Source organism: Dendrobates tinctorius, unplaced genomic scaffold (assembly GCF_039654945.1).
Source record: "Dendrobates tinctorius isolate UK_male_01 unplaced genomic scaffold, ASM3965494v1 ptg000038l, whole genome shotgun sequence".
Taxonomy (NCBI): domain Eukaryota; kingdom Metazoa; phylum Chordata; class Amphibia; order Anura; family Dendrobatidae; genus Dendrobates; species Dendrobates tinctorius.
The window spans coordinates 11194001-11208176 of record NW_027361706.1 but is presented as its reverse complement, the minus strand read 5'-3'; the positions used below and the strand labels follow the sequence as shown (position 1 = coordinate 11208176).

The 14176-nt window shown below is 49.3% G+C and overlaps 1 protein-coding gene across 1 annotated transcript in view; it reads left to right on the top strand.

The window, feature by feature from the left end:
- Nucleotides 1-2896: 2896 nt before the first annotated feature.
- Nucleotides 2897-14176, top strand: part of NINJ1 (ninjurin 1) — a 30751-nt gene continuing 19471 nt past the window's right edge. Inside the window, exon 1 of the mRNA XM_073574197.1 lies at nucleotides 2897-3067. Within this exon, the coding sequence (XP_073430298.1) occupies nucleotides 3002-3067 (66 nt within the window). The 5' untranslated portion in view covers nucleotides 2897-3001. The remainder of the gene's footprint in view (nucleotides 3068-14176) is intronic.

Here is a 14176-nt window from a genome sequence, read left to right as displayed (position 1 = left end):
GGCAGCCGTACACACGTCACGATAAGTGCCGCCACAGCTGCCGTGCGCGCTTTATCAACAGGGGCCGCCGCGGCTGCTGCGCACACTTTAGGGGGGCCGCCGCACGGCCTTGTCAGCGGGTGCACGCGAGACAGCGCGCGCTGACCGGCTTCTTCAAAAGTTTTAAAGGGTCCGCGGCCACTTTGCAATTCGGAGACGCCGGCCCACCGGGCAAATGCCCGCCTGGGCAGATTATCAATCCGGGCCTGGTGGTGGCCATAAGTGATATCGGCCAATCCTGGTGAGGTTCCCTTTAAAGGGGTAGTCTAGGTTTATCACGAAACTCTATATGACTGCAGACTTGCGAATCATCACATCACGCACTATTAGGATTTTCCAGTGGCGGCAGCAAGAACGAGCAGTCACGTGACGGCAGCTGTGCAATGTGCATCTTCCCAGACACATTCCTACTAGACATGCACAGCCTCATTCAATATAGGTGAACTGAGTGAGACTGAGCACGTCTAGTCTGAATGTGGCCGGGAGTATGAATATCGCTCACATGATTGCTTTGTCCCTCTGAATGCACCCGAAAATTCTGTGAGGATTCACAAGTCTGCAGCCACGTTTAGCGACTCCAGACTTTCATGAGAAACCTCGACTACCCCTTTTAACACTCCCTCCCCCCTAAAAAAGTGCTGTAGCTGGGTTAAAGCATCCCATCAATGTGTAACCTATTGCCCCTTGGCAAAGCTGCATACGTTTTGCTGTGAGTTTCTGTGGTTTTAGAATGCTGTTTTTGTCCATAAGACACAATACATGAACGTATCCTCTCAGCCTGGGGTCTGTTCAGAACTAGCCGTCATATTGCCCTTTATTGCTGCAAAATTGCCTCTAATCGGATCCGCTCATTCCTCAACCACGAAACCACAAAAACACTAGTGCATGCTCTTATCATCTCCCGCCTCGACTACTGCAACCTCCTACTCTATGGCCTCCCCTCTAGCACTCTGGCTCCGCTCCAGTCCATCCTACACTCTGCTGCCCGACTAATCCACCTGTCTCCCCGCTATTCCCCAGCCTCCCCTCTATGCCAGGCCCTTCACTGGCTTCCTATTGCCCAGAGGCTCCAATTCAAAACCCTAACCATGACATACAAAGCCATCAACAACCTGTCTCCTCCATACATCTGTGACATGGTCTCCCGGTACCTACCAGCATGCAAGCTTCAATCCTCTCAAGATCTCCTTCTCTACTCTCCCCTTATCTCTTCTTCCCACAACCGCATACAAGACTTCTCCCGTGCTTCCCCCATACTCTGGAACTCTCTACCCCAACACATCAGACTCTCACCATCAACGGAAACCTTCAAGAAGAACCTGAAGACCCACCTGTTCCGACAAGCCTACAGCCTGCACTGATCCTCGGTCTGCTGAACCACCGCACAACCAGCTCTACCCTCTCCTACTGTATCCTCACCCATCCCTGCAGACTGTGAGTCCTCGCGGGCAGGGTCCCCTCTCCTTATGTACTTGTGTGTCCCTTGTCTTACACATGTTTATTATACTTGTCTATATTTCCCCTTTTCACATGTAAAGCGCCATGGAATAAATGGCGCTATATAAATGTATAATAATAATAAAAATAAACTGCAGCAGAATTTTTTATTGTGGTTTTTCAGCAGTTGTGTGTCCTCTCTGAACATACCTCCGCCCCCTGATGAAGTCAATGCGAAACGCGCGTTGGGGCAGCACGGTGTGGATCCAACTATACCACAACATGGAATCCAGGGATTGGTAGGACTTCATATTTATGACACACTTGTCTCTAGGCTCATAGGACGGCGATGATGATGATGGTATGTATTGATAAGATTGACGCGTCATTCACTTGTCTGATTTCCGCATACGAGCGCTAGCTGAGATTTTCACAAATAACCCTCGTGCCTGGGCTCATTCACATGTCCATGTCTGATTTTATCTTTAGATCGAGAGGCCTGCTGAAAATTGTGGAGACACGTCCGATTTTGATCTTAGTGTTGGATTAATATCGACCATGCAAGTCAATGGGTCCGTGACAAAATCGGACTGCACTCGGATGACATCTGAGTGCAGATTGATTGATAAGACTGATGATAATGATGATGATGATCTGAGGATTGGGATGTAAATTGATAAGATTGACAATATTTTAAACAAATTGATAATGATGGTGATTGATAATTGATAAGACTGACGATGATTGATAATGATGAACTTGATAATTGTTGATTGATAATGATGGATGAATGGTAACATTGATAATGAGGAGGATGATTGGTTTAATGATTGATGATAATCAATAAGATGGATAATGATAACAGATAATTCATAAAAATGGATAATGCTTGATGACGATCATTGACAATGATGAATTTGATGATTGATAATAATGATGATGGATGATCATTAATTGGATAATAATTGATAAGATGGATAATGATGATGACAATTGATCATGATTGATGATATTGATTGATAATCATGATTGATGGATGATGATGAGATTGATATTAATGAGCGATGATAATGATTGATAAGATTCATGATTGATGGTGATGATGATAAGATTGATAATAATTGATGATTATAATATATATAATAATGAATGATGGTGATGATGGATGATGATAATATAGATGATAATGACTGATGATGATTGATGAGACTGATGACAATGGTGGATGATGATAATATAGATGATAATGACTGATGATGATTGATGAGACTGATGACAATGGTGGATGATGATGAGATTCTGTTGCTGATGATGAGTTGACATTGTGCAAAGTTGGAGCCGCCGCTTTGTCCCTTTCACTTCCAGTGTCGGCCGCCAGGGGGAGGAGCCGCATCCTTGCCGTTATCCGCGGCGGCGCACTTCCCCCGCTCTCACTTCCAGGAGGCAGAGATCCTGCCACCACGTCCCGGCCGAGCTGCCCCATCCAGCGGCTCGTCAGCTCCCGGTGCAGGGCGCATCCAGAGTCATGGGGACCCGAGCTGAGGAGCTAGAGATGAACGGCGGCCTCGGGGAGCATCCAGAGGAGGAGGAGGTAACGGGAGGGGACTGACGGGGGTCTCTGCCCCCATATCCAGTGCTGTGTGCCCGATAATCAGTGCAGTGACAGCTGCCGCAGACACAACTTTCTGCCATTGTGACAGCTCCGATCCAGATGTCACCTGTTCACAGTGATCTGCTCCATAGCGCCACCAGCAGGTTGTGGATGATGTGACCCAAACATTGACCCCAGCGCCAGCGTAGAACTCATTGGGCCCAGTGAGAATAAATCATGTCTGCCCCCACTGTTACCTGACTTTTTAGACTTTTTATTTCTACCACTTCCATATTTTTCCTACTTTTTTACATGGTCCCGATACCGCTTCTCTTGCCGCAAGAATAGATGATAAAAGTGACTCCGTGAGTTCCGTGTCCTCCAGAATCCCACCGCTGAAAGATACACGATACGTGAGCGATCGTGCTGGGATAAGGTGTTATCTGAGCATGCTCGAGTCCTAACCGAGCGCCCCACATTCTGTCCCAGTCCCCGCGGCTCACAATGTAGAAGCTGCCTGTGTTGGTGCAGACAATACAATGGATCAGTTATTGTCATTAATCATCTAACTTCCGCTGATCCTGTGGTTAATTTGCACCTTGGACTCCACACAGATCAGAGTGCACAAAGACTATCGTGTTCTGGGCAGCAGGGTCCTGTTTACAGTGAACGATTATTTATTTATTTTTTTTTTAGCAAGCTCAAAAATCATTTCTTCCAGCGAACGAATGTTTGGCTCGTTTGTCAGGCGATCGGCAGCTTGTTTAGACAGGCTTTAGACGCGCTTTAGACCGGAAAAGAGTGTTCTTAAGGGCAGGTGCAGATGAGTGTATTTTCGGTGCGAGTGCGATTCGATCAATGTTTGCCTATCGTGCGCGTCTGATTTTCTTTTTTCCCATACAGATGCGGTCTGGGGAAAAAAAAACCGCATCGTGCCCTTGTTTGATCTGATATTCATATCACGCTCCGCCATGCAAATCAGTGAGTGCGTGGAGACCATCTGGCTGCACTCTGATGACATCTGAGTGCAGTTCACTTCCCAAGGACTGACTGAATGTAGAATCGGATCACACTGCAATTCTCTCGGCTAGTGTGACCCGAGCCTCAGGCTGGGAGAGCATGTCATGTTTTACCCAATATTCCAGAATCTGTCAGGAGTTTCTACCGTAAAACAGGATTCAGATGGAACATTGTTGCTGTGCGATGAGTTTTATGCTTTTTTTGATCAAAACAATGTCAACAAAATTACCTATGTTATTTACATACACTATTTCTATGTATTTACTTGCTTCAGGGTGTTTGCTCTCCTTGTTTTTATCCTAGGCCAGTGATGGCGAACCTTTCTGAAACCGAGTGCCCAAACTGCAACATAAAACCCAATTATTTATGACGAAGTGCCAACACGTGCCAAATGCCCCATCATAATTCCCTTCATGCAGAAATGCCCCATCATGATCCCCTTCTTGTAGTAATATGCCCCATCATGATCCCCTTCTTGTAGTAATATAGAAATTGCCCATTCCACTCCTCCATCATTTCCTCCCCATCACCCCATCATTGCCCTCTCCCCATCACTGGCCCTCTCCCCATCACTCCCATCACTGGCCCTCTCCCCATCACTTCCATTATTGGCCCTCTCCCCATCACTCCCATCATTTGCCCTCTCCCCATCACTCCCATCACTGGCCCTCTCCCCATCACTCCCATCACTGGCCCTCTCCCCATCACTCCCATCATTGGCCCTCTCCCCATCACTGCCATCTCTGGCCCTCTCCCCATCACTTCCATCATTGGCCCTCTCCCCATCACTCCCATCATTTGCCCTCTCCCCATCACTCCCATCACTGGCCCTCTCCCCATCACTCCCATAATTTGCCCTCTCCCCATCACTCCCATCACTGGTCCTCTCCCCATCACTCCCATCATTTGCCCTCTCCCCATCACTCCCATCACTGGTCCTCTCCCCATCACTCCCATCATTTGCCCTCTCCCCATCACTCCCATCACTGGCCCACTCCCATCACTGGCCCTCTCCCCATCACTGCCATCACTGGCCCTCTCCCCATCACTCCCTTCATTGGCCCTCTCCCCATCACTGCCATCTCTGGCCCTCTCCCCATCACTTCCATCACTGGCCCTCTCCCCATCACTCCCATCACTGGCCCTCTCCCCATCACTCCCATCACTGGCCCTCTCCCCATCACTTCCATCATTGGCCCTCTCCCCATCACTCCCATCATTGGCCCTCTCCCCATCACTCCCATCATTGGCCCTCTCCCCATCACTGCCATCTCTGGCCCTCTCCCCATCACTTCCATCATTGGCCCTCTCCCCATCACTCCCATCATTGGCCCTCTCCCCATCACTTCCATCACTGGCCCTCTCCCCATCACTCCCATCATTTGCCCTCTCCCCATCACTTCCATCACTGGCCCACTCCCATCACTGGCCCTCTCCCCATCACTCCCATCACTGGCCCTCTCCCCATCACTGCCATCACTGGCCCTCTCCCCATCACTGCCATCACTGGCCCTCTCCCCATCACTGCCATCACTGGCCCTCTCCCCATCACTTCCATCACTGGCCCTCTCCCCATCACTCCCATCATTTGCCCTCTCCCCATCACTTCCATCACTGGCCCACTCCCATCACTGGCCCTCTCCCCATCACTCCCATCATTGGCCCTCTCCCCATCACTTCCATCACTGGCCCTCTCCCCATCACTCCCATCATTTGCCCTCTCCCCATCACTTCCATCACTGGCCCACTCCCATCACTGGCCCTCTCCCCATCACTCCCATCACTGGCCCTCTCCCCATCACTCCCATCACTGGCCCTCTCCCCATCAGTCCCATCACTGGCCCTCTCCCCATCACTGCCATCACTGGCCCTCTCCCCATCACTCCCTTCATTGGCCCTCTCCCCATCACTGCCATCTCTGGCCCTCTCCCCATCACTCCCATCACTGGCCCTCTCCCCATCACTCCCATCACTGGCCCTCTCCCCATCACTCCCATCACTGGCCCTCTCCCCATCACTCCCATCACTGGCCCTCTCCCCATCACTCCCATCATTGGCCCTCTCCCCATCACTCCCATCATTGGCCCTCTCCCCATCACTCCCATCATTGGCCCTCTCCCCATCACTGCCATCTCTGGCCCTCTCCCCATCACTTCCATCATTGGCCCTCTCCCCATCACTCCCATCATTTGCCCTCTCCCCATCACTTCCATTACTGGCCCACTCCCATCACTGGCCCTCTCCCCATCACTCCCATCACTGGCCCTCTCCCCATCACTCCCATCATTTGCCCTCTCCCCATCACTCCCATCACTGGTCCTCTCCCCATCACTCCCATCATTTGCCCTCTCCCCATCACTCCCATCACTGGCCCTCTCCCCATCACTTCCATCACTGGCCCACTCCCATCACTGGCCCTCTCCCCATCACTCCCATCACTGGCCCTCTCCCCATCACTCCCATCATTTGCCCTCTCCCCATCACTCCCATCACTGGCCCACTCCCATCACTGGCCCTCTCCCCATCACTCCCATCACTGGCCCTCTCCCCATCACTCCCATCACTGGCCCTCTCCCCATCACTTCCATCTCTGGCCCTCTCCCCATCACTTCCATCACTGGCCCTCTCCCTATCACTTCCATCACTGGCCCTCTCCCCATCACGCCCATCACTGGCCCTCTCCCCATCACTCCCTTCATTGGCCCTCTCCCCATCACGCCCATCACTGGCCCTCTCCCCATCACTCCCATCACTGGCCCTCTCCCCATCACTTCCATCTCTGGCCCTCTCCCCATCACTTCCATCACTGGCCCTCTCCCTATCACTTCCATCACTGGCCCTCTCCCCATCACGCCCATCACTGGCCCTCTCCCCATCACTGCCATCTCTGGCCCTCTCCCCATCACTGCCATCTCTGGCCCTCTCCCCATCACTTCCATCACTGGCCCTCTCCCCATCACTTCCATCACTGGCCCTCTCCCCATCACTCCCATCACTGGCCCTCTCCCCATCACTCCCTTCATTGGCCCACTCCCCATCACTCCCATCACTGGCCCTCTCCCCATCACTCCCTTCATTGGCCCACTCCCCATCACTCCCATCATTTGCCCTCTCCCCATCACTCCCATCACTGGCCCTCTCCCCATCACTCCCTTCATTGGCCCACTCCCCATCACTCCCATCATTTGCCCTCTCCCCATCACTCCCTTCATTGGCCCTCTCCCCATCACTCCCATCACTGGCCCTCTCCCCATCACTCCCTTCATTGGCCCTCTCCCCATCACTCCCATCACTGGCCCACTCCTCATCACTCCATTTGCCCACTCCCCATCACTTTTATCATTTGCCCTCTCCCCATCACTCCCATCACTGGTCCTCTCCCCATCACTCCCATCACTGGCCCTCTCCCCATCATTGACACCCACACACCACAGCAGCTTCACTGGCACAGCGGCCACACTCACATCTCCGCGCGCCGGCAGCTTCCTTCCTCTTACTGGCACAGCGGCCGCGGAGTTGAATGATGATGTCATGCAGCCGCGGCCGCGCCGCTCAGTGTGTGAGGCAGGAAGATGCAGCTCTGGAACAAGGATCAGGCGATGCCGCGTTCCACCTGAGAGGGCTCTGCGTGCCATAGGTTCGCCATCGCTGTCCTAGGCTATGTATCTCCGCTCACATCTGATTTCATATACGGTCACACAAGGTTGTTTTTTTCTCCAATCTAAAATCTAAAAAAATCTGAAAGGAATCTATAAAAAAAAATCTAAAAATAAAAAAAGTTAGAGCACGTCTGCCATATTTTGGAGGTATTATCCGTCAATACACTCGGTGTTTTTATTTTTATGCATTTTTTTTGTGCAGATTTCATGAAAACTCCACTGTACTTTTAAAGACTGTTGAGCTGTGCGTTTCTTTTGAGTCTGAAAAATTCATGTAAAAAACAATTGTATTTTTTAGGGTAAAATTCCAGTGTGTCTGAAAGTAAAAAAAACAAAACAAAAAAAAAACAACATAAAAAAAGACCGAAAAAAAGCATAAAAAACACAATAATCAGAGCAGGTTGGCTTTGCATATTTTGGTGCAGCAACTTGCAAAAATGCTGCTTTTTTTTTTTCCTGCAAGTGTGAACATGGACTATTTATTGTTTGTTTATTTATTCCACTAGACAAAGATACAGAGAAAGTGAAGAAAAATGTCCCTTACTGATCACGGCGCCTCTTTACGGCTCCAGCCATCCGTAATGGTCCACTTATGTGTTATTCCTTCCAGAATATGTAAGATGGAATTAACTGAGAGCTATGTACGTCATAGTTAATATACTAATTGTTAGGCTTAGGCCCCGGGGAGCAGGAGCTGCAGCTGCGCAGGGTGTGGGCAGTATTCCGGGGCTGCAGCTGCGCAGGGTGTGGGCAGTATTCCGGGGCGCGGGGGCTGCAGCTGCGCAGGGTGTGGGCAGTATTCCGGGGCGCGGGGGCTGCAGCTGCGCAGGGTGTGGGCAGTATTCCGGGGCGCGGGGGCTGCAGCTGCGCAGGGTGTGGGCAGTATTCCGGGGCGCGGGGGCTGCAGCTGCGCAGGGTGTGGGCAGTATTCCGGGGTGCGGGGGCTGCAGCTGCGCAGGGTGTGGGCAGTATTCTGGGGCACGGGGGCTGCAGCTGCGCAGGGTGTGGGCAGTATTCCGGGGCGCGGGGGCTGCAGCTGCGCAGGGTGTGGGCAGTATTCCGGGGCTGCAGCTGCGCAGGGTGTGGGCAGTATTCCGGGGCTGCAGCTGCGCAGGGTGTGGGCAGTATTCCGGGGCTGCAGCTGCGCAGGGTGTGGGCAGTATTCCGGGGCTGCAGCTGCGCAGGGTGTGGGCAGTATTCCGGGGCTGCAGCTGCGCAGGGTGTGGGCAGTATTCCTGGGCGCAGGGGCTGCAGCTGCGCAGGGTGTGGGCAGTATTCCGGGGAGCGGGGGCTGCAGCTGCGCAGGGTGTGGGCAGTATTCCGTGGCGCGGGGGCTGCAGCTGCGCAGGGTGTGGGCAGTATTCCGGGGCGCGGGGGCTGCAGCTGCGCAGGGTGTGGGCAGTATTCCGGGGCTGCAGCTGCGCAGGGTGTGGGCAGTATTCCGGGGCTGCAGCTGCACAGGGTGTGGGCAGTATTCCGGGGCTTCAGCTGCGCAGGGTGTGGGCAGTATTCCTGGGCGCAGGGGCTGCAGCTGCGCAGGGTGTGGGCAGTATTCCGGGGCGCGGGGGCTGCAGCTGCGCAGGGTGTGGGCAGTATTCCGGGGCGCGGGGGCTGCAGCTGCGCAGGGTGTGGGCAGTATTCCGGGGCGCAGGGGCTGCAGCTGCACAGGGTGTGGGCAGTATTCCGGGGCGCAGGGGCTGCAGCTGCGCAGAGTGTGGGCATTATTTCTTTCCTTACATATTGCACACAGATGTGAATAGAACACATAGATCACTATGGAAATATCAGTGTTTGCCATCCGCCCCTGATTAAGTAACGGAGCAGCTGTACCGCATGCGGGAGGTGTCATCTGTCCTATCTGGACTTAGGTCTTGTGACATTGTGCATTGTTAGGGATAAATGATGTGCCATAAAGTGAGAAACCTTTTCAGCAACAATAGAGCGCAAGACAGCAATCTTAGGATTGGCCCCATTTAATATCAGAAGATCAAATATCTACTGGACTCGTAGGCGATTATCTTGTCTGAGCTTCCATTACCAGCATTTAGAGATCGTCTTTACAGCAGTTACATGGATCTTGGGTAACGATAGTCCGGAGATGTTCTTTGACTTCCATTGGGAGTGTTTTCTAGGCATGCTCAGGGATCTGTGCAGGGAGTGAGAGGAGTTGAGCTGTGACCATTATTTATTATGAATGGTGGATCCTGCCTTATCTGTGCCTGTCGTCACGATAATGAGACTGCTGAAAAGACTTCTGCACAGAGCAGGACTTTTCACTCCATTATGATGCTTAGTGGCCAGAGTGAGAATGAAAAGATGTTATTTTAGTAATGAAAAATTATAATTGAAGAACAAAAAGTAACCGGAAATGAAATCAGATTTTTTTAATGTTAAAAATATTGAAGCTAACTTTCTGATGACACAACACCCTTAAAATGTTGTGATCTTTAGTACCTGACACAGACTGTGGACAAGGGTGGCGCTGTTGATGATGGTTATTTATTTTCCATTGTAATGGGGTCTATCGTTACTCCGTCCACTTTTTTTTTTCTTTGCACAATTTCCGATGTACCCTTGTAACTGTTTTCTGTGTGAGAAGGCTGCTGTAGTTTTTCGAGGGGATTGCTGTAATCGGTGGTCCGAAGGTCGCATTCCCCGCATTCCTTCTCGTTGAATTCTTCGAAATCGGACTGCAGCTTTCACGAGAGAAGAGCTTGTAAATGGATGATGACGGATCGCAGTAACAAGTGTTAAAAGTCCAAAGTGGTCTCTTAGTTTGAGGCCATGTTCACATTTCCTTAGCGATGTGCGCTTAGCCCCAAATCTGTCCATTAGGATAAATTAGCCACAACGAGGCCAAGCGTGTCCAATCTGGACAGTAGACTGGTCTATAGAGCAGCATCTCGGAAAAATAGTCACCTCCATGGTAACCTCAAGGAACCATTCCCAAAAGAACATTGTCTACAGGAGAACATCTCCTACATTTGTCACAAGTCCGTTTTCCGTGAACGTGACCCAAGTTTCTAACACTGTGATGTGAACGTACAAAAGAACCCTTTCAGCTGCAGTTTCCGGGCATATGCCAAGCTGTCGGCGCTTCAGCCGCTTATGGTCTTACGTGATGACGAGTTTGTTGTTTCGCCCTTTTCATTAGTAATGCTTTGAGACCTACGAGCAAGGAGTTGAAGTGATCGCTTCTGACGGTTCCTTCAGCTCGACCTGACATCACCCCTTGGCTTGGATTTTCCAGTTTCCTGTGGATTTTGCACACAGTTGCCAATATATAATCAGAATTTCCAGCAGCAATTTGCTACTGGGATGTTCCCTGCCTGGAAAGTAATTCCTGTACCTGCCATCCAAGCAAAGCCAATGACGATTGTTTGGGTTTGATTTGCCATCGCTTTGTGATCACTATCGTTGGGGTTCGGGAATTTTCTTTTTTCAACCTTCAAAGCACCGCGTGCAGGTACTGCAATGCTTCAGTGCCTGAGACCTTTTTTTTTCCTTGTGTTTTTTTTCCCTTGTAGCCTTATTGCATAACTTGCTATGGCTGGAACCCACATTTCCAAAAACATAATTCTCCCCTCCTAAGAAGTACCTGTTAGCTGTGATTGCATCTTGTGATTAGAACGTATGGTCCCGTGATAATTTAAAGGTGTTATCCAAGTTTTTATTAAAATTGCTGCAAACTATGAATTATGGTTAAATGATAAAATAAAAATAACCTGATAATCTGCAGCCACTCCAGTGGTCCTATGTGTTGTGTCTGCTGCAGCCAATCACTACCCTCAGCGGGGATAATGGGAATCAGCCCAGAACTACACGGGAGGACCTGGTCAATGACCTGAAGAGAGCTGGGACCACAGCCTCAAACATTACCGTTAGTAACACACTACACCGTCATGGATTAAACTCCTGCAGGGTCCACATGTTCACACCAGCACATGTCCAAGCCCATTTGAAGTTTACCAATAACCATCTTAATTTGTCCAGTGGAGGCATGGGAGAAGGTCTTGTGGTTAGATGAGACCAAAATAGAACTTTTTGGTATCAACTCCACTTGCCGTGTTTGGAGGAAGAAAGATGAGTACAACCCCAAGAACATTGTCCCAACCGTGAAGCATGGTGGGGGAAATATCATACTTTGAGGGTGCTTTTCTGCAAAAGGGACAGGACGATTGCACCGTATTGAAGGGAGGACGGATGGGGTCATGTATCGTTAGATTTTGGCCAACAACGTCCTTCCCTCAGTAAGAGCATTGAAGATGGGTCGTGGCTGGGTCTTCCAACATGAAAATTACCCAAAACACAAAGCCAGAGCAACTAAGGAGTGGCTCCGTAAGAAGCATTTCAAGGTCCTGGAGAGGCCTAGCCAGTCTCCAGACCTGAGCCCAATAGAAAATCTTTGAAGGGAGCTGAAACTCAATTTCGTCCAGCAACAGCCCCAAAAAGGACATATCTAGTATGGCAACACTTAAATAAATGGGATGCGGCTGCAATACCAGATATAATCCACATGTCAGCTTTCCTTACATCGTTTTTATTTAAATTGCACCTTTGCTCTTGTGAACATTCAGTAATGGTCAAGATCAGAAAAGATTTGACCTAATTTTTATTTTGAAGTGAGTGACGGCAAACACTTTAGTTTTGCCCTTGGATCACAATGTTGGCATTGTTCTGTTTCGCTGATACGCCCCCCCCCCCCGATTTGGGGCTTCCATTCTTGATTTTGACATTTCATTGCCCGGCAGAGAGGTCACTTGTAGTTTTAGACAAGAATCTGAGCATCAGGTCAGGACCTGCCCCATTTTGTCTCCCTTATTGTAATTTCTTCCAGGCCCCCCAAAAAATTCTTAAGAAAATGAGTATTGTGGAATTAAATACCAGATCGGTTTGGACGACTTACGATTGCCTGGTTTCAAAACTTATTATTTAAATTTTGCCACAAGCCACATTTATCAGCTAAACCTGAAATATCACATACTGGGGGGGCCCACTGCTAAGACCCCCGCTAGAGGTCTATCAAGCAGAGCGCACTTGCTCCACGGCTGCTCGCTTTCTCACTGTGGACATACAGGCAAAATGAGGGACTTGAGACCCCCACACAATGGTCATTGGGGCCATTTTAAATTATTATTACTTAAAAATCGTACTTTGCCCGCGCTAGGTGTTTTCAACGAGAAATGTGAATAATTTTGTTCCTGTTTTTGGGACTTGCACAATTGTATTACCTAGGATGAATTCCTATTGTGGCAGCACTTCATAAAAAAATAGAGATTTTTTTTTTAATAGATTGATAAACTTTCCCCACTTGACCTAGCATGTGACATAAATATTTTTTTTTTTCGATTTCCGTTTCAAATTTTTTTGTGCATTTTGAATGTGATTTCCGTATTGAGGGTCTTCAGATGCACATGAGGATTGGTGGTGGGTCAGCTCAGCAACCCATGTATAAGAGAATGATTTCTCATGTTGGAGCGGGATCAAAAAAAAAAAGGGGGAAAAAGGATAGCAGAAGTCTAGAATGTGTATTCTGTGCAGCTCTAGGGCAAAAATCACCGGTAGGATCGATGAGTGAATCTATTTGCATGACCCAGGTCCGTTTTTCATTCTTTACTCTCCCTCTTTGGGTCCAGGGTTGAAGGCTCTTCTTCTGCTCCACCACTGCTCTCCAAAAGACCCAGGGAGGGTAAGTAAGGCCACATTCATACATCCGTGTGTCATGTCTGTGCTTCACACTCTCCGGACCCAAACTCAACCATTTTGTAGACATATAGTGTATGAGGCTATAAGATCCATGCCCAGCCCATGCGTTGTAGTCCATACTTGGACCAGGACCCTTGGAAGGGTGAATCCGGGATAAGACTCAATTTATTTTTTTTTTATAGCTACAGTGGGGAAAAAAAGTATTTAGTCAGTCAGCAATAGTGCAAGTTCCACCACTTAAAAAGATGAGAGGCGTCTGTAATTTACATCATAGGTAGACCTCAACTATGGGAGACAAACTGAGAAAAAAAATCCAGAAAATCACATTGTCTGTTTTTTTTTTCATTTTATTTGCATATTATGGTGGAAAATAAGTATTTAGTCAGAAACAAGCAATCAAGATTTCTGGCTCTCACAGACCTGTAACTTCTTCTTTAAGAGTCTCCTCTTTCCTCCACTCATTACCTGTAGTAATGGCACCTGTTTAAACTTGTTATCAGTATAAAAAGACACCTGTGCACACCCTCAAACAGTCTGACTCCAAACTCCACTATGGTGAAGACCAAAGAGCTGTCAAAGGACACCAGAAACAAAATTGTAGCCCTGCACCAGGCTGGGAAGACTGAATCTGCAATAGCCAACCAGCTTGGAGTGAAGAAATCAACTGTGGGAGCAATAATTAGAAAATGGAAGACATACAAGACCACTGATAAACTCCCTCGAT